The 24,032-nt window shown below is 40.6% G+C and overlaps 1 protein-coding gene across 4 annotated transcripts; it reads right to left on the reverse strand.

Moving 5' to 3' along the window:
* Window positions 1-38: 38 nt before the first annotated feature.
* LOC111228794 (abl interactor 1-like) lies at window positions 39-23,600 on the reverse strand. 4 transcript variants are annotated; one of them, XM_022754854.1, is made up of 11 exons: window positions 23,385-23,600; window positions 17,611-17,778; window positions 12,307-12,483; window positions 9,316-9,330; window positions 8,492-8,595; window positions 8,106-8,246; window positions 6,218-6,318; window positions 5,641-5,856; window positions 3,844-3,933; window positions 1,081-1,266; window positions 39-970 (listed from the first exon to the last, which is right to left on the reverse strand). In XM_022754854.1, the coding sequence occupies exons 1-11, from the start codon at window positions 23,499-23,501 to the stop codon at window positions 795-797; spliced, it is 1,491 nt and encodes a 496-aa protein (XP_022610575.1). In that variant the 5' UTR covers window positions 23,502-23,600; the 3' UTR covers window positions 39-794. The 4 variants fall into 4 exon arrangements, with proteins under 4 accessions (XP_022610575.1, XP_022610576.1, XP_022610577.1 ...); XM_022754855.1 differs by lacking the exon at window positions 9,316-9,330; XM_022754856.1 differs by lacking the exon at window positions 3,844-3,933.
* Between the last annotated feature and the right edge of the window lie 432 nt (window positions 23,601-24,032).

Consider the following 24,032-nt stretch of genomic DNA (forward strand, 5'->3'; position numbering starts at 1 on the left):
ACACCACTCCAGGTTGCCCCCCCCCCCCCCCACCCGTCTTAAACATCTTGTGATTTGGACATCGACGACATGAAACATTCAGTCGTGTCCTAATGCACTTGTTGATGTTTGTTTGTCCTTGTTGGGTTTTTTTTGTTTTTTGATAAGGTAAGATGGATGTTTGGGGAAGGAGGGAGGAGTTGGTCTGCTGGTCTACAGTGCAAATGAAGGGGGAGGAGCATCTGTGCAGCATTTTGACATAAGGATGCTACACTGCCTCCATTCAATGAAATCCTGGTAATACTTCACTGTCTGTACTGGAAATACTGGAAATGTTGGTTGCACACACACAAATTAACACTACCTCTAGATTTGTTTGGTATTATTTCAAACTTTTTTTTTATTGTATGTCATTTATTGTGAGGCAATACATCGCTGACCCAGTTTGAAAAGTGCTGCCGACCACCACAGATGTGCGGTAGAGTCCTCTCCTTTTCGTCCACAGTGTAAACTAACAGACCCCGGTCATCCAAAGCTTCAGCACCCTCCTACATTGTGCTACTTTTTATTTTTTTTATTTTATTTATTTTTCGGAGCAGAATAAAATCGTGCAAGCACAAGCCCCTCCCCCCCAAAAGAAAACCATTTTGTATATTCCAAAGACTTCACCATGGCACTTCATTCATTCAAAACAGGATCTGTATGAACTGCTATTGCCACACTGCATACTTCTGTACATCTTCATGGTTTTACCTCTGTTCAAAACTGCAGTGCCGTGTTGGGGTGGGTTTTTGTTTCTTTTTCTTTTTTTTTTTTTAGTCAGCATAGTGCATGATGGACTCTACATAGTTTCCTGGGAAGAGGCCAGTGACGCCGTTACAGACGCCTTCGAACCAGCCGTCATCGTTCTTCTTGATTATGTAGATGATGGCTCCCTCCATGAAAGACAGCTCATCCTCCTTGTCCTTGCTGTAGTCGTAGATGGCCACAACTGGGAAGAGGCAAAAAAAAAAGAATTGTACCAGTGGAAATAAATCTGTTTTCCCATGGGTGAGGAACAAGAAAAGCAAAATTGTGTCGCTTGCTTTCCCTGGCACTAACCTTTCTCTAAATAAGCCTTGGGGGCCCAGTGGGGGTCTCCGTCAGCGTAAGGATCACTGTAGTGAACCACTGCTGCCTCCTCTTCCTCATAGTCCACAGGTGGGGGAGGAGGAGGGGGAGAGTGTTCCTCAAACACACCCATGTCCTCTGGCGGAGGCGGAGGAGGCGGGGCAGGGCTGTCTGTTACTGGAGGAGGAAAGAGTGGAGGAGAAAAAGAATCGCAGAGAGGAGGTTAAAAGAAAATCAAATGAGAAAAGCACAGGAGAGATGAAGCTGCTCTGATCTGATCTGTTGCTGCAGCGTTTGAACCTTTTTTCCATTTGAGAATTCAATACTTCTTCCATCAGTTTTTGGCAAGACAAGGTCAAGGTCAAACATGGCAAAATTGTCTGTAACAATATTTAATTCTATAACTATTTTGGCAACAAATGTTAGTGTGGAGGAACCGAGGGAACAACATTCTACACTGTACATACAGTCATCTTATTTTTTAACTATAGATTATCATCATTTAAAACAGGAATTATTATCAACATTGTTACTAAGAAGAACCTGCAGACGCTTCGGTTTTACATCAAATGCCATTAAATGTGTAGTAACTTAACTGTGCACTAGAGGGCAGCTTACTATTTAGTCAGGCATCCTACAGCACCTGCAACTGCTGCTGGTAGTGTTCAATTTCCAGAGCCCTGTTACACATATTAAGGTCATCAGTCCGAATCACCCAACACTCATTTCATTTATTAAGTTTAATTATAGTTTCTGTAAATTTCATTTCCCAACATGAAGGTCTAAATGCTGTTTCAGTAACACCAGGAATGTAATTCTAATGAGTGTCTGCCTGCATGCTCACACACAAATGCGAAGTGGTAAAAGAGGTGGATCAGTGTTGTACAGAAAGTGTGGTTTTAAAAGCTTGACCTTGCCCTGAGCCGCTTCCATTGGTCCTACAGTTTTAGTCTTTGAACTACATTTGTGCCTCTTGGAGCAAGTCTCCCTGCATCCTCGTATCCTCAAGTTCACTAAGAAAAACTGCACATTTTATCTCACTAATTCATAAGCCTGCTTTTGCAATGAAGAACTGGTGATAAGGCACCAGAAGATTTAATTTAATGCATCGTTTCAATTCTAATCTGTTTACATGCCTGTTTTTCCACTGAATTAAAATCTGTTTAAAAATTAGGGGCTGAAAACGCTTCACTAAACTGTATAGCAATAGTTGTCTTGGATTTTAATAGTATGATATGATCCATTTCCCCTTTTCAGGTCTGTGTAAACACAGCATGCATTACATTTAGTCCCAGTGCTAGTATGTATTTGGTAAGGTCTATATCTGACTGAATTCCCTGTGTAATGACAGTAAATTATAATTCAGGAAGACAGAAACAGCAAAACAATCTCTTTAAAAAGCACTTGTGTGGAGACTATGATTTTTCCACTGTTGAGGTGGTAATATATACAATCAGTATTTGGTGATTTGTTTCTGTATGAGACATCAGTGCTGTGACTTGCTTCAGATTGTGCCACTCTCTGTCTGTTCAGTCAGGTTGGGTATTGTTGCTCATACTAACTAGCCAGTTCTATTTACATACTAATCCCTGTTTCTGCTGCTGGAAATGTAAAATGTATCACTTCCTGTGAGCCAGAGGACTTCTACAGTAAAGTCTTTCCAGACATGTACTGTCTAGAAGAGCAAGTGTAAAAACTTTTCACAAAAACTGATACAGGATTACATGTTTTTATATAAGAATTTACCAATTGTTTATTTCAGGCCTGTTGAAAGGCAGCAGCCACTAAACGTTATAGCAAGACACACCTATATTAGCATAATCTATTCTTTATCTGACTGCATGACTCATATCCAGCAGTGTTCTTCACTTCAGTGTGATGGCAGACTGTATTACGTTACACCAGACAGGTACAGACAGTCCCGCATCTCCACACAGCTGCATCTTTGCAGACGGGCGGGTGGTGAATCAGGACACGGCATCAGGTCACATTTTCTCTCCTCAGCGGATAGAGAGCACAGGACGCATAGCTTTCAGTGATCCATCCATCACCATGGCAACAGACAGACATCCGAGGGGCGAGTGCTCGCCGTCAACTCCACATACAGTGCAGGAGAGGGTGTGCTGAGTGCAGCAAGCCACAGAGCAGAGTGGAACTGTGAGGCAATGTGTGGATGCCGAGACCATTTCAGAGGTCTAAAGAGATGTGATGAAGGTATCTCCATGTATGTATCTATGTACAGTATGTGACCTAAATCTGCATAAAGATGAAATAAAGGATTTAGCTTGATGACAACACATGTACAAATCACCTTTTTCATACATCCGTGCAAGTATTTCCTTTCTAAAACTCACTCCCTTTTTCTTACATCATTACAGTAGGAGCAATTAAAACTACTGGGGTGCTGGTTGATCGGTTGGTTGAACATCTGCTTATATTTCATGTATTTGCTGCTGTCGCTTTATGGACATTTAGAGATTTGTATTGTAGGTAATTCAGTACATTGTTTTTTGTCCAGCCCTGCTACTGTCTATATGTGCTGTATGTGAAAATGTGTCTGTGAGTACGTGGGTGTGACTGTGACGAGTTTTGTAGTGTAATCTCTGTAGGTACATGATTTCTTAATGTGAGCACAAAGTGATTTTTGGAAAATCATAGTACATGCATGTGTATATGAGCTTCGTCTTAACTGCACTTAAATCTTCATCTATCTTCATAGATGCGTGCCTGTCTATATATGTGTTGGGTACTTACTGCTCTCCTGCATTCTGGCCACAAAGCCGGTCAGAGGGATCTGTGGGGTCAGCTGCACCATGGGAGGAGGAGGCGGAGGAGCCACAGACACTGGAGCAGCAACACCCAGAGAAGCAGAAGGAGCAGCAGGGAGAGAGACAGTGATGGAGGTGGTGAACAGAGAGAGGATGACAGAGCAAGAAAAGAACAAAAGACATCACAGAGGAGAAAAAGGTCCAAAAGTAGAATAGAGAAAGATGAAAAAAATAGAATAAGACAAAAAGCTTGTGAGCGGGCGAAACAGTGCAGGAAGCATTGCTGAGCAACTCATTTACACATTTCCAATCAGTGTTCTTTTGTGCTGCGTTTTTTCAAGCTGGGCTAAAGACGCATTCATTTCATCTCAATCTGAGAATCTACCTTATCAGCATCTGTTTTATGTCAAAAGCAAAGGCTGTAAGCAGCCAGAGATTTTTGCTTCCAGTGAAAGTGGCACAAAGCACCACACAGACCCCAAAACATAACAGTGGCACGGTGACAGCGCAGAGGCAGAGCTACTTGTTCTCAAAAAAGCATTTACAGTTAAAGCAGCAGCATCTAGATCTGATCTGACTCAGGATTTAATTGAATTGTCATTAGGGTGGTGTGTGAAGATAAAGAGCAACATCCACTGAATGAACTTGTGTCTGTATAATCTGTCTTTAGCCCCTATAAAGAGGGTTTGGCTACGCTGTCTTTAAAAAGGAGATAAATGGATGAACGAACAAAGAGAAACACAGCTGTCCTCACTGAAAGACATGATGTCACGCACACGCAGGCCAGGTCTGACTCATAAATCACATGTAATGGAGGGGCGTCTGTAATCTCACTGGGCAGTAATGTCTTATTATTCCACCCAGCTCTCACCGCAGAGCCACATCCATCCACAGTTACACCCTGTGAGATCAATGAGCTCCCTCATGTAGCGGAACTGGCTTTTTGTGCTGTAAAACTTCTATCACAGCCGCCTGAAATCCAAGCGTATCTTTTACTTTAATTAAATTTCAATGACAGAGACGATATGATGTCCCAGTTTAAATCCCTGCTTGATGCAGCTCTGCATCATTGTCTCTCTCCTCCCAGACAAGACAGGCAACTTCCTCCTCCTGTGTTTTGTGCCAAGGAAGATGCTTGTCCTCTGAGAGAGGAACCATTAGAGGAGAATGGCTCAGAGTGATGCCTGCCAAAATAAATTCCGCTCTTCTGACAGAAAATATGCATATGTCCTGCGTTTCCCCTTGTCTAGCAGCTGTTTATGTGTTTTCTGCCCTGAAATGCCTCCAGCCTGTCTGTCCTGAACAAGAAACCCCCTCCAGCTGACTAAAGTGATAATGTCATAACTCAATTATAGGCGGTAATGAAACGCTCTGCACAGCGGTGCTGAGGTGGGACGGTTTCAACAACCCTGACTTCAGTAATCTCGGTTCATCATTCATTTTCATTTGCTTCTGGAAGTGCAAGTCCATTCATATCTCTTAGACTCAGAGGACAGTCTTTAGCAGTGGAGCAGCAGCTAGAGGAGGCCAAATTTTATATTTAAAATTTCATTATAATTAGATAAAGTTTCTGTGGAGATTTAAAATGTCAGAAATTTTACATCATATTCACTTATAAGATACTGAAAATCAACACTAAATACAGTTAACAGTAATATTCCCCTATTTGAAATATCCCAAAAACCTAATTTTACACAATTTCTACACACCAACTGTCTAACATGCTACAGTGTATATAACAGACTTACATTATTGACAGATAACTGCATGAAATCTGAGTTACCGGAGTTCTGTGGGTAGGCAGGGCCCCCGTTGATGTGAGGCTGCTGAGAGGAGACGGAGGGTGCACGGCGGTAGGTGCCGGTGGCCGACACCATGGAGGCCGAGGAGGTGGTGGAGGAGTTGTGACGGGAGATCTGGCGGGAGATGGTGCCGAACTGGGACATGGGGATGGGGCCCAAGCCGGGGCCCTGGGGCACTGAGGCTGAGGACGTGGCCACTGCAGGAGAGGGGAAGCAGAGACAAAGTACACAGCAAATTCAATTTACTTTATTCAATAGTACAAGTCCACAAAAAAAAACAACACACCTTAGTCTTATCCACTTATTATTTATTATATTTATCGCTTCTCAGGCACTAAAATGAATAAATGAGTTCTTCTGTTTGACCTAGTACATGTCAGCCTGAGTGAACATGATAATGTTTGAGTGAGAGAAAATGTTGAAGACAAGAATGGACCAATGAGAGCCAGAGTGAATAAATGACACACACAGAGATACAGATACTGAATCCATGAGTGTAAACAGCAGTTAGTGCACACTGTGATGAGCAGAGAGGTAAGTACAGCTGCTGAAGCTCACCTTGCCCCAGACTGGGAGGGGAGGGGGTGGGAACTGCTAGAGGGACACCAACTACACTGCTTCCACTGTTCTCCCTGCCGCCACTACCCCCGCTGCTGCCACTGCAGAGAGAGAGAGAGAGAGAGAGAGAGAGAGAGAGAGAGAGATGAGAAGATAGAGAAGACTTTGAGGTGATCATTAGAGGATGTGTGAGACAAACTTAATTACATGACAGCGGTTGACATCCTGTCATTACTCTCTCATACGTCATTCTGTCATAACAATACAGAAGCGTCACTGTGGCAACAGATTCTGTGATCGTGCTGTGTGCGCTGTCAGGAAAAACAAGCACATGAATATTGGGCAACAGTATGGGAGCACACACTCACATTAGCAGTTACACAGTGTAAGAAAAACAATATGAGAACCAAGGCTGTGATTGAGGGAGTAATTAGACTTTGCCTAAAGGTGCTGAGTGTAAAATCTGAACACGGTGACTTATTATTAAAAAAATATTATGTTAAATGAAATTATTATTCCATTACATTGGAAACTTAAGTGTAGTTATCATAACCAAACAATAGCACAAAAGAAATAATTAAAACAATAATGCAGAAATGTGATGCTGCCATTAGCAAGAGTATTTTAATGGTAGATACTGCCTCAATTTTCAGAAACACCAGCACTAACACATTAGCACAGCGACATATTTTTGTTGTGCTGGCTCTGTAATGCAGCAAAGTGAATCTAAAGTGAAAAACTGGGGTTAATGGTCTGACTTCTGGCTTTAATTTGAACAAATTTATTTTCATATTGAGTGAGCAGTAGTCCTGTCTTTACCCTCTGTGCGTTCTGATCAAGCTTAAGCAATTTACTGAACTCCAAACAGTTCCCAATGGTCCGGCACAGCAACTTGCATGGTAGCCCGCTGCCATCAGTGTCCGAGTGTGTGTGTGAATGAGGTCATTTACCACTTATAAACAAGGCAACAGCCATAACACCTTACATTTGTATTTAGTAAGTTGATGCCCCTGATTTTAGGGGAAGATTCCTTACAGTTATCCTAATTTACCTGGTAGATACTAAAGGTAATACACGATAAGAATATACAGTAATGAAGTTATTACAGCTGTTAGTAGTTAAGGAGTTGATGTTATGATAAGTACACAGCATCATACACCACATTTTTACTCACTTCACACGTCGCAGTAGGAGAAGCACAGGCGTTATAACAACACTAATGATAGCTCTGTTGAATAATACCAGGACCTTGACAGTGGAGCAGCGAGATGTCATCGTTAACTTTATTATTTACACCTGTGCTTTTGCTACATGTCAAAATACACACTGAGAAAAAAGGCCCATGGAGAGGCCAGCCACACCTACACAGGTGTTTTCACTTATTCTGTCTGATTACAGGTTTAAGTTTAGTTTCCTGAGGTCACCGCACTCAACACACAACACTGTACCAAAAAGTATAGAGAACAGTTGTCCTGCCCTAAGAGGGAAAAACAAAACTAGGCGATGAGAGAGAATAAGATAGAGATGTCAATCAAATGCAGCCTGGTGACTCCCGCACAGTCCTGAGAGAAGGTCTAATCAGGCAGTAAGTGAAAACACAGAGGCTGTGGAGGCCAATAAGTTTTCATTTATTGCACATCACTATACTAACGAGAGCAGTTTGCCACCTGTATGCTTTAGTTTGTAAAGTTCCTGGTTTGATCTTCACACTTCTTCACACTTGTGTTTGGTTGAATGTGGTAGGTACACTGTGGTTTGCAGAGTGTGACCAATTTAGCTGCAGAGTGCAGATGTGGTTAATGTGAGCATCTACACTCATGCAGTTGAGTTCTAGTGGAGCATAAAGGTTTCCAGACATAGATTATATCTCAGTTTCAGCAATAACTACCTGTGTGTCCTGGGCCTCTGGTTGAGCGAGGCTGTGCGTGCAGGGCTGTGCTGGCTGCCCAGTCGGGCCGGGCTCGTCATGTAGTCATTAGGCACCACCGGAGGCTTCACTGGCTCCAGTGTCTTGTAGGGAGTGTTACGCCTGGACAAATACAGAAGGAGAGAGAGCACAATTAATTCATGTTTTCATGAAGTGAGAGAAAGTACAGAATTGTTTTTTGGATCTTTACAGACTCATCTTATGGAACCACATCAGGTGTTCATGGTGTTAACCACTGTGCAATGTTTAACCGTCTCAAAATAACAGTATGATGGTGTAGAACTAGTGTCTACTAAGATCTCATTTTACTGTCTGAATTAAATACCGCTACTGCTCTAAGTTCTTACCCCAGGGTACCACGACCAGCCATGGGGGGGCTCGGAGGTTTCTGTGTCGGGGGGTTGGTCCTGGAGAGCGTCCCTCCTCGCCCTGCTGCATTATTCCCATGTTGCTGGAGGAGCAAAGATGAGTTAAAACACTGCTTTTGTGTAATCTGATTAGCTGACACCAGTGTTTCCCCTGCTACTAAATATTAAGGCTGAGGAGTCTGAATAAGCAAAATATGGATTAAGAGCATCTCCTCTTTGGTTTTAGCCGAGGATACGTTTCTGGAGAAACACTGGCACAAGGTTTTTTCGTCCACAGACAAATATCAAGACATGGAATAGTAGACAAGGAAAGATATGAGGGGAGGAAAAGGACAGAAAGTAGCGCTGAATACGTGACTGGTGTCTTATATTGAGAAACTGTGCACATGTAATGGGATGCCACTCACTGCTGGGTATTTGGATGAAGAGATACAGGAGTAAGTAAATATTAGAGTAGATATAGAGCATTAGAGAAAATATTGTTTATATGAAATATAATGTCTAATATCTCCTGTGTATCAAGGTGCATTAGTGACAACTGGTGACCTTGTGACCAGTTGAATACAGTTAACAGGCATCAAGAGATTAAATATATATGTGTAATGATTCTGCTTTGTCATACTGTAATAAACCAGAATCAGATTTAATCCATGAAAACTAATTCCATTGCATCAAAAATTGTAATTCCTGCACTTGCATTACAAATGAAAGGCAGCTGTTATAGGCACATGGATACCTCGGCACTGTAGCTTTGAGTTCTATGAATACATGACAAAAAGAGGAGAAAGACAACCATGTCTTACCTTGGCCTTAAGCCACTGAGTGCAAGCAGGCAAAAAGAGAAGACAGAAAACAAGACATGCTCATTGGTTAATGGTTAAAAAAGTGAGTAATATTATTTTTATAGTGACAGCAAGCGTGACATTTATGCATTTTGCATGAAGTACTCTTCATTATTAATTTTGACATACAGTAGATATAGTGGAAAGAAAAAAGTAAGGGAGTAGAGACAGGTAGAGGACATCAAGGAGACTAACATATATACAGTATATATAAGGAAGTACAGCACTGGAATATAAGGTCCATTCCCTTCTAATGTCAGACGAGTGTGTGTGTGTGTGTGTGTGTGTGTGTGTGTGTGTGTGTGTGTGTGTGTGTGTGTGTGTGTGTGTGTGTGTGTGTGTGAAAACCTAGCTCCACTAGCTGCCAGTCTTATCGCAATGGGCTTTTCTTTTCTTTTTTTTCCAATGACAGGGCTTAAGCTGACAATGATTTTCATTATCAGTCTTTTCGATGTACAAAATGTCAGAAAATAGCAAAAAAAAAAAAAAAATGCTCATCACAGGTTCCTTGAGCCCAAGGTGACATATTTAAATTGATTGATTTGTCTGAAACAAAGAGTGTGTCAATCTAAAATTATATAAAACAGAGAACAAATTATCAAATTTTAGTAGCTGCCACATTTTCTTAAACTTTTAACGATTAATTGCTAATAATTAATTTTCAACAAATTGAATGATTAACTCGTTTCAGCACTAATCACATTCTGAACTCATCTTCAGTCACAATTTATGAAACGTTTATCACAATTATCCCTTTACAGTAAAGTGAACCTACTTCCTCAACCCTGTGTGTGTGTGTCTATGTGTGTTTATGAGCCTATTCTGTGTGCATCAGTGTCTAGACGTGTGTTACAGACTATAATCAGAATGAGAATCACTAAACTAGGAATAATGAGAATTGGCTTTACTACTACATAGCTGTGCTGACGTTTTAAGTGTTGCTCTGAGAGAGAGAAAAAAAAAAAACTAAAGCACAGTGAGGTCATAAATAACAGGAGTGAGGTGTTCAGACTGTTGGAGCAGCTGAAACTATGTCACCCTGGTAACTGCCAGTAATGCCAATAAAGGCTATTATGGTGGAGGGGTGAGCACAGTCATCCGTAAATGTGTGAATGGGTCTTTCTATGCTCAAGTCTGACTTCCCATCTACCCACGGGTGAGTTCCCCTGGCTATGTGGATGAACGGCAGAGGGGTGGTGATCACGCCTCAAACGCTCGAGGGAATCCACCACAGTCAGGAGGAAACAGGCTGAAAGGATGGGAGCGCTAATAAGCTGATATTTCTCACATTTCACAGCATGATCGCAAAATGAACATGTATATGTATGAACACAGATACACAAACAGACCCACATGCAAACATCAGTCTACTACTCTTCTACTACAATTCTCTATATGTGTGTCTAGTGGCTGGTGCAGTAGTGAGTATGAAATGATATCAATCCTTCATACTCTAAATTATTCACAGACGTGTGTATGTGTGTGAGAGAGAGAGAGAGAGAGAGAGAGAGTGTTCTAGGGGGAAAAATATGGAATATGATATGCATTTCTGTCTGCACTAAGCCAGACAAATGCACATCCACGAGCACAAATACGGCCTCACACATACAAACACAAACAAACAAACACACACACACACAAAGCCAGGCAGAGAAATCAGAGAGAATTTAAAATGAACCTATAGCCAGGGAGTCTTCAGGCCCCAGAAGTTTTTCTCTCTCGTAAAGTAATGATCCAAACCTGATTAAAAACACTAAACCTGATTAAATTAAAGGTGCTCTACAAATGTAGTAATCCCAGATTTAGTCATTTTACAAATGTCTGACTCATGTTTCCCATGTAAGTATAATTAAAAAGGAAAAAAGGTTGCACATTTTCTAGCATCTACACTGATCTGCACTGATTTCTGCAGAGATTCGTCATTTAAAGCATCCATGAATGATGCTTTATTTGCATAGTGAGCCATGCCAAACGTTTCTCAGTGTGAGCCAGCTCTCCGAGGAGGAAACACCAGCTTTTGAATTTGAATCAGTGGATGTTTGAAAATCAGCAGACAGCCACTATCTCAACAGAGACAGACAAGAGGAGAGGGATGAAGAGGCCGACCCAAACCCACTGCGGAAATTTATGACCAACAATCAACGCACATAACTGTGTGTACACACTGAAACACAAGCACAAACACACAGAGTGCTACATGAAAGAGGAAAAGAAGAGGAGCGGAGAGGAGACAGCGGATGGATCATGGGGAGAGAGAATAAAAAATTGAAGAATGAGCCGGAAAAGGGTTGAGAGAATATTTTCCCACGATTCAATAGGGGATGTGATGGCATGAGTAACACTTGGCCGAGATGTCTCTTTCTTGCTCCCACTCTGAGCTGCACACACAAACACCCACACTCCTAATAACTTCCAGCTTAGGAAGCTGTTACTAGGCATGAGCAAGATCTTGGACAGGCAAAGCTTTTTAGCCACAGTCAGCTACCAGACTCAGCCTCTTGTTCTTGGACAAGTGTTTCTTACATTTCTAGGCGTTTCTGGACTTAATTAACTAAAAGGCCAGTGTATTGATCGGCCTGCAGTGTGAGTGGATGTGTGTAAGTGGATCATGAAAGCAGACACTTAGCTTGTTCACATGAAAGTGCCAGGTGTGAACTCGACTAAGTATGTGTCTTCCTGTCTTGCAAAACTGACACTGCAAATCAAGATAATGCATCAAAGTAATGACTGAGATTTAGCTGCAACAGTCTGGTTTGTGTTAGAGCTTGAATAGTGTCAAAGTGCTTTTTTAAAAACCAACAGCCAAAGAGTGAACAGAAACAAGACTGCTCCTGCAACGTAGGTAAAAAAAAAATATATACATCAACATTTATTGACCTTTAAGTCTGTTTTTTTACACATTACAACAAACTGAGGGCTTTTATTTTCAAATAACGACCTAAGGAATCTTACCTTGACGCCGTGTCCCACATCATCCAGCAGTGTGTAATCGATGGGCTTTCGAATGTAGCGCACCGGCCGCTCCATGTTGCCCGGTGCGATGATCTTGTGGGTGCGAGAGGTGTTTTTGTTTGTGGTCAGGATGCCGATCTCCCGACGCGCCACCTTCTCTTTATGAATGTCCACTGTCTGCAGGATGGAGATATGAAGGGGGGCAGTGAGTGGTCGGATCCAACACATATTCAGGTTTAACTTTGCATACAGTGAAATCTCCAAATGCATTCACCTCAACTCAAGTTGCCTTAATTTAAGAGGTTATTATTAGAGACAGGCATGATTTCTAATTCTGTGTTTTGTTATTATATTTGACTAAAAGACCTCGCCGTTGCCTGTTACAGTAATTTGCTTTTAAATGTAAACTCAACACTTCCTCCATCTGTTTCACATTAAAAGCCTCCCTTCCCTTTTCTGGGGTTTTTTTATTACGAGTTATTTTTTAGAATTTGTAGAACCCATCTTTAAGCTTTCAAATGGCAGCAGCAGTAACAACATGACCATGTCTTCAATAACAACACCTTTTTTTTTTTATTAAACATATTTACTATAACTTGAGATCCAATGATGATTTGAGTGCCAGCATTTATTCAATATTTAACACCTACTACGATTACAGTAATGCATTTCACAGCTCAGCCCTTTCAGCCAATAATGTGTGATATCAAAATTAACATGTGGTTCTATGAAAAAGAAAATCATTTCTGAATTTCATCCAGTTCACTCCTCTGTGGTTTTTAAATCCCAAGCCCTCCCACTGCTTGGACACACACTCTGGGTCCATCCGTCTGAATTTCTACTGACCCACTATTCTGCTCCATTGGCCTACACCCTGGGGGCCTTTTGAGAACCCTCTCCTTTAACCCCTCACTCCAGGACCAATTGAAAATACCAATGACCTCCATCTCTTCTGCGATTACAGTCATCATCGCTCACAGCACCTACTCACAGCAGGCGCCTGCAGGGACCGGCCTTCAATTTATGAATGATAGATGAAACTGGAAGAAGTGATGGATGCGGGGGGTGAGGGAAGAGTACTGAATGAAGAGTATTGAAGAATGAGGGAGGGTGGAGGACTTCATCTGTGGAATGAGGTCACACTTGGGAAGAGAGCACTGGTGAGTGTAAGTGTATGTATATACACTTAATATATACTTAAATAAACCTATGTTGCTAATGCTAAATGTACTGTAGCTTATTAGATCGTAAAAGACAGTTTTTGTGTGTGTGACTTATATTGGTAAATCATTTTCTTATGTGTGTGTGAGACCCACACAGCAACAAGGTCACACATCAATCATCATTCAATGGACCTGACAGTTCCACTGCTGCAGCCGCCTCTGTCTGGCTGCTGGAGATGAAAAATACAACTGAGAGATTGAAAGTCTGATAGGTGTTGTGAAGTTGACCTGCAACTGCCACTCCCTCCTGCTGTGCACAACTCTCTCTGTGTCTGTTCATGTGACCAACAGTACATATATATATATATATATATATATATATATATATATGTATAAATAAATAGACAACATGCTAGGCTCTTTTTTAGGAGAGGAAACTGAAGCGACACGCCCAGCCTCAGCTGGGAAGTAAGAAAAAGACCCGCCTATTTCCTGCCAGTGATAGGCGAGTAGAGGTGGAGTGCAGTTTAGAGAAAGTGAGAACAAACAAACTCAGAAGGGCGGAGAGGCAGAGACAGAGAGATGAGATAGAACATAAGTAAAACTAGAAGCTTCTGATGGGCTGTCATGATCAAATAGAAAGAAGAAAGGAAGGTGGTGATGAGCTAGATGCTCAGAAAATGAACTTTAACGTCTCCAGATTTAGGCATTCATTATTTAAAAGGAACACACACTGTACAGCAAACAACAGATGCTGTGACCACCTTGTGTTTATACTGCATTACCATTTAACAGAAAATAAATCATGACAATGTGGAAACATTGAAACAATCATGGTACACATCTGCAGGTGATGAGCGGATCCTCTCAGCTTCATTTCAGCGTTTCCACTACATGCAGATTGCTGAAAAAGTGAGCTAATCTTTATGAAACATCTAGACTGTTACCTAATCGGTGACGACAGACCTCTGCCTGCCCTTCCTGCGTTCTCTCAATCTCATTTTCTTTTGTAATCTCTTTACACTAATAAACATCTGGCTGACTGCTCAACCTCTGCAGTGACAGCTGGAGTTTTCACTGTTGGATCTATACAGTAGGTTCAACCTAGTAAATCTGTGGTTCAGCTAATTCTCTGCAGCTCAGGGGAACAAGCTGTAGATGTCTGCTGTTGCTCAAGTGTTATTGGCAGCAGGAAAATATAATGTAGTCTGAAGTGAGATTACAAGGCATGTCAACAGATGTGTGATTTCATACATCAATGATCTAATGTATGGTAACAAGTCTACAAATCAGACATATATACTGTGGACGCTAATATTATGGGGTTTTGGATGAAACCTCACAACTGTGTCATTATTCTTTTTTCATTTTACACTCACATATAATTCGAGGTGGTTTCTGCACTTGAGAGGATTTGACCAATTGAAATTGAGCTGCAAGAGGCACAAGTGGGTCATTGAGTTGATGAATGACAATTTTGGAGAAAAAGGGAAGAGATGAATCAGAAAGCAAACTGGCAGACAGGGCTCAAAGAAACGGAAAAGAGGGGTAAAGAGACTCATGGGAAGGTCTGTCGATTCTTTCCATGGCAATAGGATCAACAATAAGCAGTACTACTTTGTTTACTGTTGCACTGGCTTGGTTTCAGATACTATAACTGAATGCACATACAACCATTCAATTGAGCTGATGCACACAAAGAGGAGAAACACACTGCCACAGCTCTGCTTTGATTGAATGCGCTGTTTTGCATTTAGGTAGTAGCTTCTCTTGGATAATTTTGTGACAGCATACTCTGCTATGCGCTTGCAAATCCTACAGAGCTGGGACTTGGATTTGGCAGCAATGTTTGGCTACCGTCCTCTTCCTAATCCCATTTAACTCTTTCAAGTCAAGACAATTTCCACAACCTAAACCAGAAAAATACTTGGCACCATCGATCAAGTTATAATTTAATTTATTGGACACATCACTGCAAGGATAATGAATCTGCGCCGTGGAGAGGTGGATGAGATGCACGTAGAAGTAAATTCACTTTTCTCTAGATTCAAGCAATTTGAGGCGCTTCCAACCAGTTCACACCCTGAGATATTGAGTTTGACACATCAACAAGGATTTCCATATGATGGTGCCTTTTTATATTTTTATTCTAACATTCATGTCAATTGGATTGCCCTACATAAGGCTTACATGAAATCAACTTGGCTGACTCTACAGGGCTGTTAAGTTTGCAATATTACGCCATGTTTGTTTATTGTAGGGCTGAACAATTAATCGAAAAATTATTAAAATCGCAATATGGCCAAGTGCAATATCCAAATTACAGGTAAAGGTAAAATATGTCACAACATCCCATAAATGACGCATTGTGCTGTTACAGAGATGCCCTGGTCCATAAATCGTATTTTCCATGCGTAAGGGAACGTGCTTGTTTGATACAAGCCCCAACAAAAATCACATCATCACCATTTTTATATGTTTTTCATGAAAATGAAATGCAAAACAGCACAAGCATACCTTGACGGAATTTTTCACATGCAACAGAAGATAAAGCACTTAATGAATAATTTTTATAATGGTTTAATTCAATTTTCCTGTTCTAAGGCATTTTACTGCTGTGAAAAGTCAAAATGGCTGCTATGAACAAGTTCTATTTTGAACAGAGTGGAGCTGATGTCAGCCTCTTCCTTTATACTTTCAATCCCACCTACAGTTAAGTGACCACACTGACTCAGCAGTTTCTGCACCAGTTTACTGTCCAGTGCTCACATCAATGTTTAAGGCCCTACAGTGCTATTCCATCTGAAGAGGAGATATTAAAGAGGGGTACATAAACCACCACTGACCATCTCTAAAGGATCAATAAAAGACTCCCGTTGTTTATCGTTACACTGCAACTAACTCCGCTCCATCCAGCAGCCTGTGGAGTGAAGTGGGAGCTGGAAATGCTAACCAGGCGAGAGTGCTGGCGTCAGGATTTCACTTCATCCCTGACAGGCTTAATGAAGCACACAGGGAGAGGACGGGGACATTGGCTGACAGGCAGGGTGGCCGCATGAAGTGCACAGAGAGGGGAAGCGTTTGATAGAGAGAGGACTGCTGATGAAGCAAGAGGGACTGAAGAGGGGCTGTGGAGGTTTGGCAGCTCCAGCATGATCCATGCCCCCTGCCATATCTGTCAGTCTGTATTCTGTGTGAATGTGTTATTGTGCAATTTGATGTTAAAACACAGAATAATACCAGCCAGTTATTTGTTTTGTAATAAGTTTCTTCTACAGGAGACAATCTATCACAGCCATACGTTGATCCACCAATTTTCTTATATATATATATACTGTATATACATATCAAAGCTCAAAGATTCTCACGTATTTAAATAACAATCAAAAACATTGATGAAGGGTGAGATTAGTTGTATTATAATGGCTTTCATAATACCTTCGGGTTCATGTACATTTCCATAGCACTGATTCCAACAACAGAGTCACATCACTCTATTGCTCTTCTTAGTTTTAATAGAAATACTCATTTCATGCACTAATTCATTCAAATGGCTTTCACTTTTTTCTTTAAATCACTGTTAAGCTAACATCAGTGACACTAAGCCAGTGAACCTTGTGAGTGACTGAAAGGGTTCTAATCAAGCTAAATAATTTATGAATGAAAACAGTATTTCTATAAGAGAGGAGAAACAAGCAGAGAGTATGACACAACTCTGCTGTTATACTGATGGGATTGGAGCTGTGAAAATGTATATCATGCTGGATTTATCAAGACTACAGGTAAACAACAAGGTTTTCATCATAATGTTTTGAGTTTGCATTAAAAGCTCATTAACAGGAGCAGGATCAGAGAGGATATGTCTTATATGAGAAAATATACTTATAAAACAGGGGGAATTAGACATAAAGGATTGTACCTAATATAATTTTGTTTTGAATAAAGGCCTGGTTAGTACTGCAGTTGAGGTAAATAAATTCCCCTGCTGTTATTTGAGAATTAGAATCATTTGTTGATGCAACAAATTGTTTGGTTATTTTAAGATAAATAAAGTAAAGAAAGTGAATGATTTATAAATTTTATAAACTGCTTTTGCATTTTTATAAATGAAGAATGTGTTCATTTTGGTGTACGTGTGTACCTGGGAGATGTGGTTGATTGAGGACTCCATGCGTCGTAGTTGCGAGGCCTGGATGTCCAGCAGCTGCAGCACATTGTTAGCTAAGGCATTGATCTGGTAAGCCACACTGGCCAGAGACTGGGTGGTGTAGGCCTTGGTCTCCTCCAGGGCCTTCTTCTTGTCTTGAGCCTGGCAGAGAGAGGTAAAAGGGACAGAGAGGAAAATAAATCAGAAATCAAAAAAAAAAAAAAAAGAGTGGAAGGATGTGTGGGTGGAAGAAATGAAGAAGTTGGCAGAGGGAAGTAAGGTATAAGGTCCAAAAAAGTCAAGAGGAAATGCTGCACTCTTCTCTCCCATTGTTACTCTCCTATCAGTTGAGTGAGTGAGAGTGAGAGGGCAGTTTTTCTACAGGGAACAGTGTTTGGCAGGACCATTCATTCTCGACTGTTAAAGTGCAGTGCACTGTTAAAATCTGAAGGGAAGTGAACGAGAGTTGATATGATTCTCTGGGGGAACGACTATTGTGGAATGCAAAGCAGCCTGGAATCGGACAACAATAACTTCCGAATACCTCAGATGAACAACATGGGACAGGTGCATGGTGGGAATAGTGCCCAGTGAGCAGGAATGCCAAGACATTTCCTACGATCCCAAATTTCTACCCAGCTGGACACCTTTAAATAGCAACAGGACTGAATGGACGTATTTTTAGTTTGGAAGTAAAACAGGGATAAAAGAAAGCCACACAGAGAACCGCTCGTTTTCAGGGAGTAGGACTACAACTGACAGCCATGTTTAGTAGAAATTGTTGTATTGTTTTTTATTTCCATTAATCAATTCCTCATTAAGTGTGTAAAAAGTTTGTTTTACCAAAAGGCAAATAACCCAAAGTTGTTTGGTTTTCACACTAATGAAATCACAACTGTTCAATAAAGTGAATGATGACATCTTGTAGCTACTTCATATTTATACTGTGGATTAAACAACATTTTGATGAATGAAAAATATAATAATTTATTTCAAAAAGAATTAACTGCAAACTGCTTCCAGTCTCTATGCTAAGGTAAGCTAATCATCTCCTGGAGCTAGCTTCATTCTTCACAGACAGACAAGAGACTGGTATCAATCTTTTCATTTAACTCTCTGCAAGAAAGCACATATGCACGTTTTTCAAAAATATTGAACTATTCCTTCAAAAGGTTGACACCAACTGAGTCTGATCTGTAGCCACATCTTAAACTGCTCAGTCACTATGATTATTTTGTGCCTGCTGTTAAAGCTCTAAACTAGCATTCCCATAAAAGCAGTTTGAGACAAAAGCTGTGATTTACCTGCTGTTACTAGACAACAATTTGGTAAGTGCATGTGGTAGCAGAAGGCCTGCATCATGACACCACTTTACAACATGGCCACCTGCCACCTGCTACTTTGCAAACAACCTGCAGCAACAATATCTGTTGCAGATGTCTGTAGAGACAGGCCGTTTTTTTTGTAAAACACGGCAGCAGAGGAAATATCACAGGCTTATTCAGCACTAGTCCACAGACTGGAGCCTGTCCTCATACCTGGGCTTGGAAAACGCTGACTGGTGTGTGTTCCCAATGACATTTTCAGACTGCTGAAACACCTTGCACCTTGCGGTCAAATTTTCCTACTCTCATGAGTCACTCACGCATCTCAACTACCAACACAGTGCTGAGATGGTTACGCATTCATAAATACACATAAACAATAATACAGAGTGCAATGCATTCAACAGGGAAGGTGTTATCAGGGGTTTAAAGAGAGGTTAGAACTTCCAATAGAATAAAACTAATTAGAAATAGTCTGAAAATATCTTGCAGAGAAAAACCCACTGGCAATAACGGAGACTACATCTCCCCAATACACATTGTTCATCATGGATCTCTCCCTCTCTCTTACTCACTCACTCTCTGCTTTGAGATATTATGTTTCATATTAAGCTTACAAAAGGCCTTTTGTAAGCACTCCACTTGGAATTCCTTTTTGTTAAGTACCAGTCTCAACCTTAACAATACAAAAAATAAAGCAATTTCTGAGTGTCATATCATAGTTAACACAATGTTTGATGCTGGAATATTCTGAACCCCGTGAGTCATGAAAGAAAAAGCCATGAGTCACAGAGGCAACGTGAGTTGAAGTGGGGGATTTTGGTGGGTTGCACATGGGGGGAAATATTAAGTAGAATCATGAGCTTCCATCCAACAGTCAATTTCTCTTAAACTAGGAAAAATAACTGACACTGAGTATCGGTGTGAGTCAAACATATAACCTGGTGCTTTGTGGTTTAAATATGCAACTGCATACTGGAACAACATGCAAAAAAGTGTTAATTTTAAGATCTCAATTTTTTTATGACATAAATGTTAAGATCCATTTACACACCAATAGAAGCTAAGGCCCATCTGTGTCCTAAAAAACAGCATGCTTTCATTCTTCTTCTTTACTTCAAAGAGTTGCTATTTTAGTATCCAAAGGTCTGAAGAAAGCTACTAACAAAGCTGAGTTCTGCTTTCATGACACCAAAAATGTTGCAGGTGACACTCTGTCAGTTTTTCAAATGGCCCATTTTAAATATCTAAGAATAAAACTCCGGCATCACAGTGTGGATTTACATATCAGGATGTGCATTGTCAGTTGAGTGCATAGCTGCATTTGTTATTCCCCACAGGATTATGCAGATCTATCCTACATAAAGACGACCAGGTATTGTTTTACTATGACAACAGTATGTGACAACTTGGAGCAAAAAGCTCAATTTAGGACTTTATTCAGAATACAGAAATTTATCACACGTATCCCACTGCACATAATCTGAGCATAAACTATAATGGCATGCAAAGCCTCCTAACTCTACATTCACTGTTGTGTCTGTCAAGTGTGTTTATATTCATGCAGGATTCTAGCTAATGTTTTTAATGTCCCTGAAGAAATCATTATACAGGAGAAGGCACGAACAAGCATGTTCATATTCTCGACATGACTATCCTGCTGTAGTAAATAAACACAATATTCTAAATATTGCAGTAGAAAGTGACACAACAATGTACAGGCTCTGAAAATCAGCAGTAAAGGAGATGAAAATCATCCTGCATCCACATCACATAAATGAATTAAGAAAGAGCCAGAGCATTTGTTAATAATACAGGATGCTGTCAATTGAAACACTTAATTTTACCTAAGATGAGTGTGTGCTTATAATTAGATGTTTAAAGCAGACAATGACTTAATCGACAGATAAATTCTCTTGGTCCATTGTGCATGAAAGTATTTATCACTGTCTCCCTCTCATTCAACTACATATTAAATAGATACAAAATTAATGAGAGGAATAAATCTTATCTGGATGATGCAAAACTGATCAGTGTATTAGCCACACCATGTGACTCGTAGATTTCGTAACATCTTAGGTTACAGAGAGAGATAATATGATGCAAACATGCATTACATTGTTCACAACTGTTCAATGCACAACTGTTATCTCCTCTTTGCTTATTTCCACCCTTGCTTCATACAGAGTGACACAACAAAATTTCCCATAGGGTGTCAAGAGATCTTTTCTTAATCAACTGGTATGTGAAAGATCCATAGGTCACACATTAGAATCTGATTTGAGAAAGTCATATATGTGTTTAGCTGCTAATTATGAATTCCACTGCATCAAAGTTTGAAGCAAATTGCTGATTTGTGAGCATCATCAAACGGCAAAAAGATTTTTAAAATTTGGGTTTCAGTGCAGGAAGCGTCATTCCTATCCTCGCTAAATTCTATCCACAAGTTTATAAAGGAGACCACATAATCCTCTACTAGTGGCACAGCAGGGTCAAGCTATCAACCTGGTGTTCCTGACATCATTCAGTGTCCTCACAATAATTCAAATGACTGAAATTTAAAACATCCCCAAGTGAACGTGAATAAATCAATAAATCAGCCACCTGGTCTCCAGACTGAAGCAATGCAGATTAAACTCTAACCCGCTGTTGCTAACTGCAGATAAATTTACCTCCACCAAGCATAGCATTTTCGCTCTAACTGCCCACCTCAAATTAATTGGCCGCTAAGGGGGATGTACAGTGGGGTCCTACAGTTTAAGACCACTGTCCCATTCCATAATCATTTTAAATAAATTTTGATAATAGCACAACCTTTGAGTAAAACATCAAAACTCTCAGGCAGCTTTCTGCATATTGATATTTGGATGCACATACTGCAAAACAGAGCTGTGTATTCTTGTCAGTATCTAGTAAGTGCATTCAAGCAGTGTAACCTACATTGCTTTTCTTATGACAACCATGGCAAAGTGATCTGACGTGTTATTACGGTATAATGGTGGGTTTTCTCGGCACCACAGTCAAAAAATTACCATGCTGGAACACAGTGGGGTTTCTGGTTTGTGCCCGTCTGTCAGCAGACACTGCTGTTCACACCAGACCATTCAGCCTACTGATGGTCTACAGTGTCAACTCACACCCACGTTTACTGAACACACTCTCACCATGGCAGATGATGTGGTTTACTCTAAGTAACTCTTCAGGCTTGAAATCCCCAACCATTTTTGAAAAATATTTTATCCACCTCAGGTCATGAACCCTATTTTTCTGAAAATTATATAATCAAGTCGCTGGATCACCTTTAACAGTAATTTGAAGGTGGAGAAATGACACTGGCAACAATGAGGCTTCACTTCAAAAAAGTTAATTTCAAAAACACTAATAAAATGACCATAAAAGTAAAACCTGAGGTCCTGGTGCCCCACCGCTTTTCAGAACTGATTCATCCTATTCCTGACACTGATTTAACAATCAGTCCAGATATGCAAAAGCAAGCAGGCACACCTATCATTAACCTGCACCATGCATTTGATTACAAGCAAATAATCCATCATGGGGGTGCTCTGGAGCCACGTTTTCAGAACTGTAGTAGACACATGATCAGTGCATCATGAGTGGTTGGACTACACACCTAGGATTTTATTTATACTTTTCTTTAAGGTCTTGGCCTACATAATGATGTCTACTGGGAAACAACCTACAACATATGACGCTTGGAGCATGTGTTAAAGGCTAATGGGAAAGAATATCCAATGGAAATTTTAGTTAGTAGAGTGTCTTTGCTATATATGGCACGGTTATACTGAGTTTACAGTGACTAAGCGTTTAATGGTGTTTTTATTTCTTTTTCTGACATTGGAGGATCCATAAATACCTAACTAAATACTTATTGTTTTACTAGTTTTTAATTTTACACGAGGAAAATGTCTTTTTATAGATTCCATTCGCAAATTTTTCCAATAAAACACTATATGTGGCCTAAACGTGTGACGCCTATTTGGTTTAAGTCAAGTAAAAATGGACAAATGATGTAAAATACATATATATAAATGGTGGCCGATATTATGTCCACTCACAGGTACCTATCAGAGAATGCAGTCAATGACAAACCACTTGGTCACAACAACGACACACCCTCTAAAAGCCCCCAGCAGCTAAGAGCTCAGCCGTTAACTGTGAGCACGGCTCCGGTACACGGGGCCGACCAGCCTAAACTAGAAAATAACGAAATACAACCATGCCTGACACATTCACCGAGCTGCGGTTGATACGCCGGGAGAAAAGGCCACTCCGAGTAGCTAGCGGTTTGTGGATCCCTTTCGTTGCGACCAGCATTTCCTGTCCCTGTGGTTTCACTCACTTCTACTAACGTTACAGCGCCGCAGACACGACGGAGATTACAGATAAACTCACCAAAGCTAACGGCCGTTAGGCATCTCTTACCTGAACATAATTGTTTTCACAGTATTCCGCAACCCGGGACAGGTTCTGGTAGCTTTCCACGAGCGCTCTTTTACCGGCAGGGATTTCCTCCTCTAATAGCATTTGTAGCTCTGCCATCTTACATCCCTTTGCATTTCTCTCCTCTCTGTCCTTTTTCAGTGAGGCGCGGCGGTGATGCTGTGGTGTGCTGCTGAGAAAGGGGCTCCCCCGCCTGGCATTGTGGGGCTGCTGGCCTCCGATTCACAACGGCCCGTGACAAATCGCAGCTACGTGATAAACGAAGAGCTCTGATTGGCTGAAACGCCGACAGAGAGGAGCAGTAGACCAATGACATTTCATTGCGATGATGTATATATTAATGGTGATATAAGTAGGCCTATATAATATAATGGTCCTAGTACTCAAGTATAGTAGCTAATACGACATAATTATTGTATATAATAATATGACTATATAATATATCAATATAATAATACTTTGTTCGTCTTCTCAACATCATCACTATCATAGTTATTATTATTATTGACTATATTTGCATTTCTACCCCAAAATCGTAGATAATATTACATTAGTGTTATTGTAGTAATATCCGTTCCTATTTATATTTTATTTATGCATATTATGTGAAATATTTTGTACTCCTTTTCC

This window comes from Seriola dumerili, unplaced genomic scaffold, assembly GCF_002260705.1.
Source record: "Seriola dumerili isolate Sdu_G_001 unplaced genomic scaffold, Sdu_1.0 BDQW01000226.1, whole genome shotgun sequence".
In the NCBI taxonomy this organism is placed as follows: domain Eukaryota; kingdom Metazoa; phylum Chordata; class Actinopteri; order Carangiformes; family Carangidae; genus Seriola; species Seriola dumerili.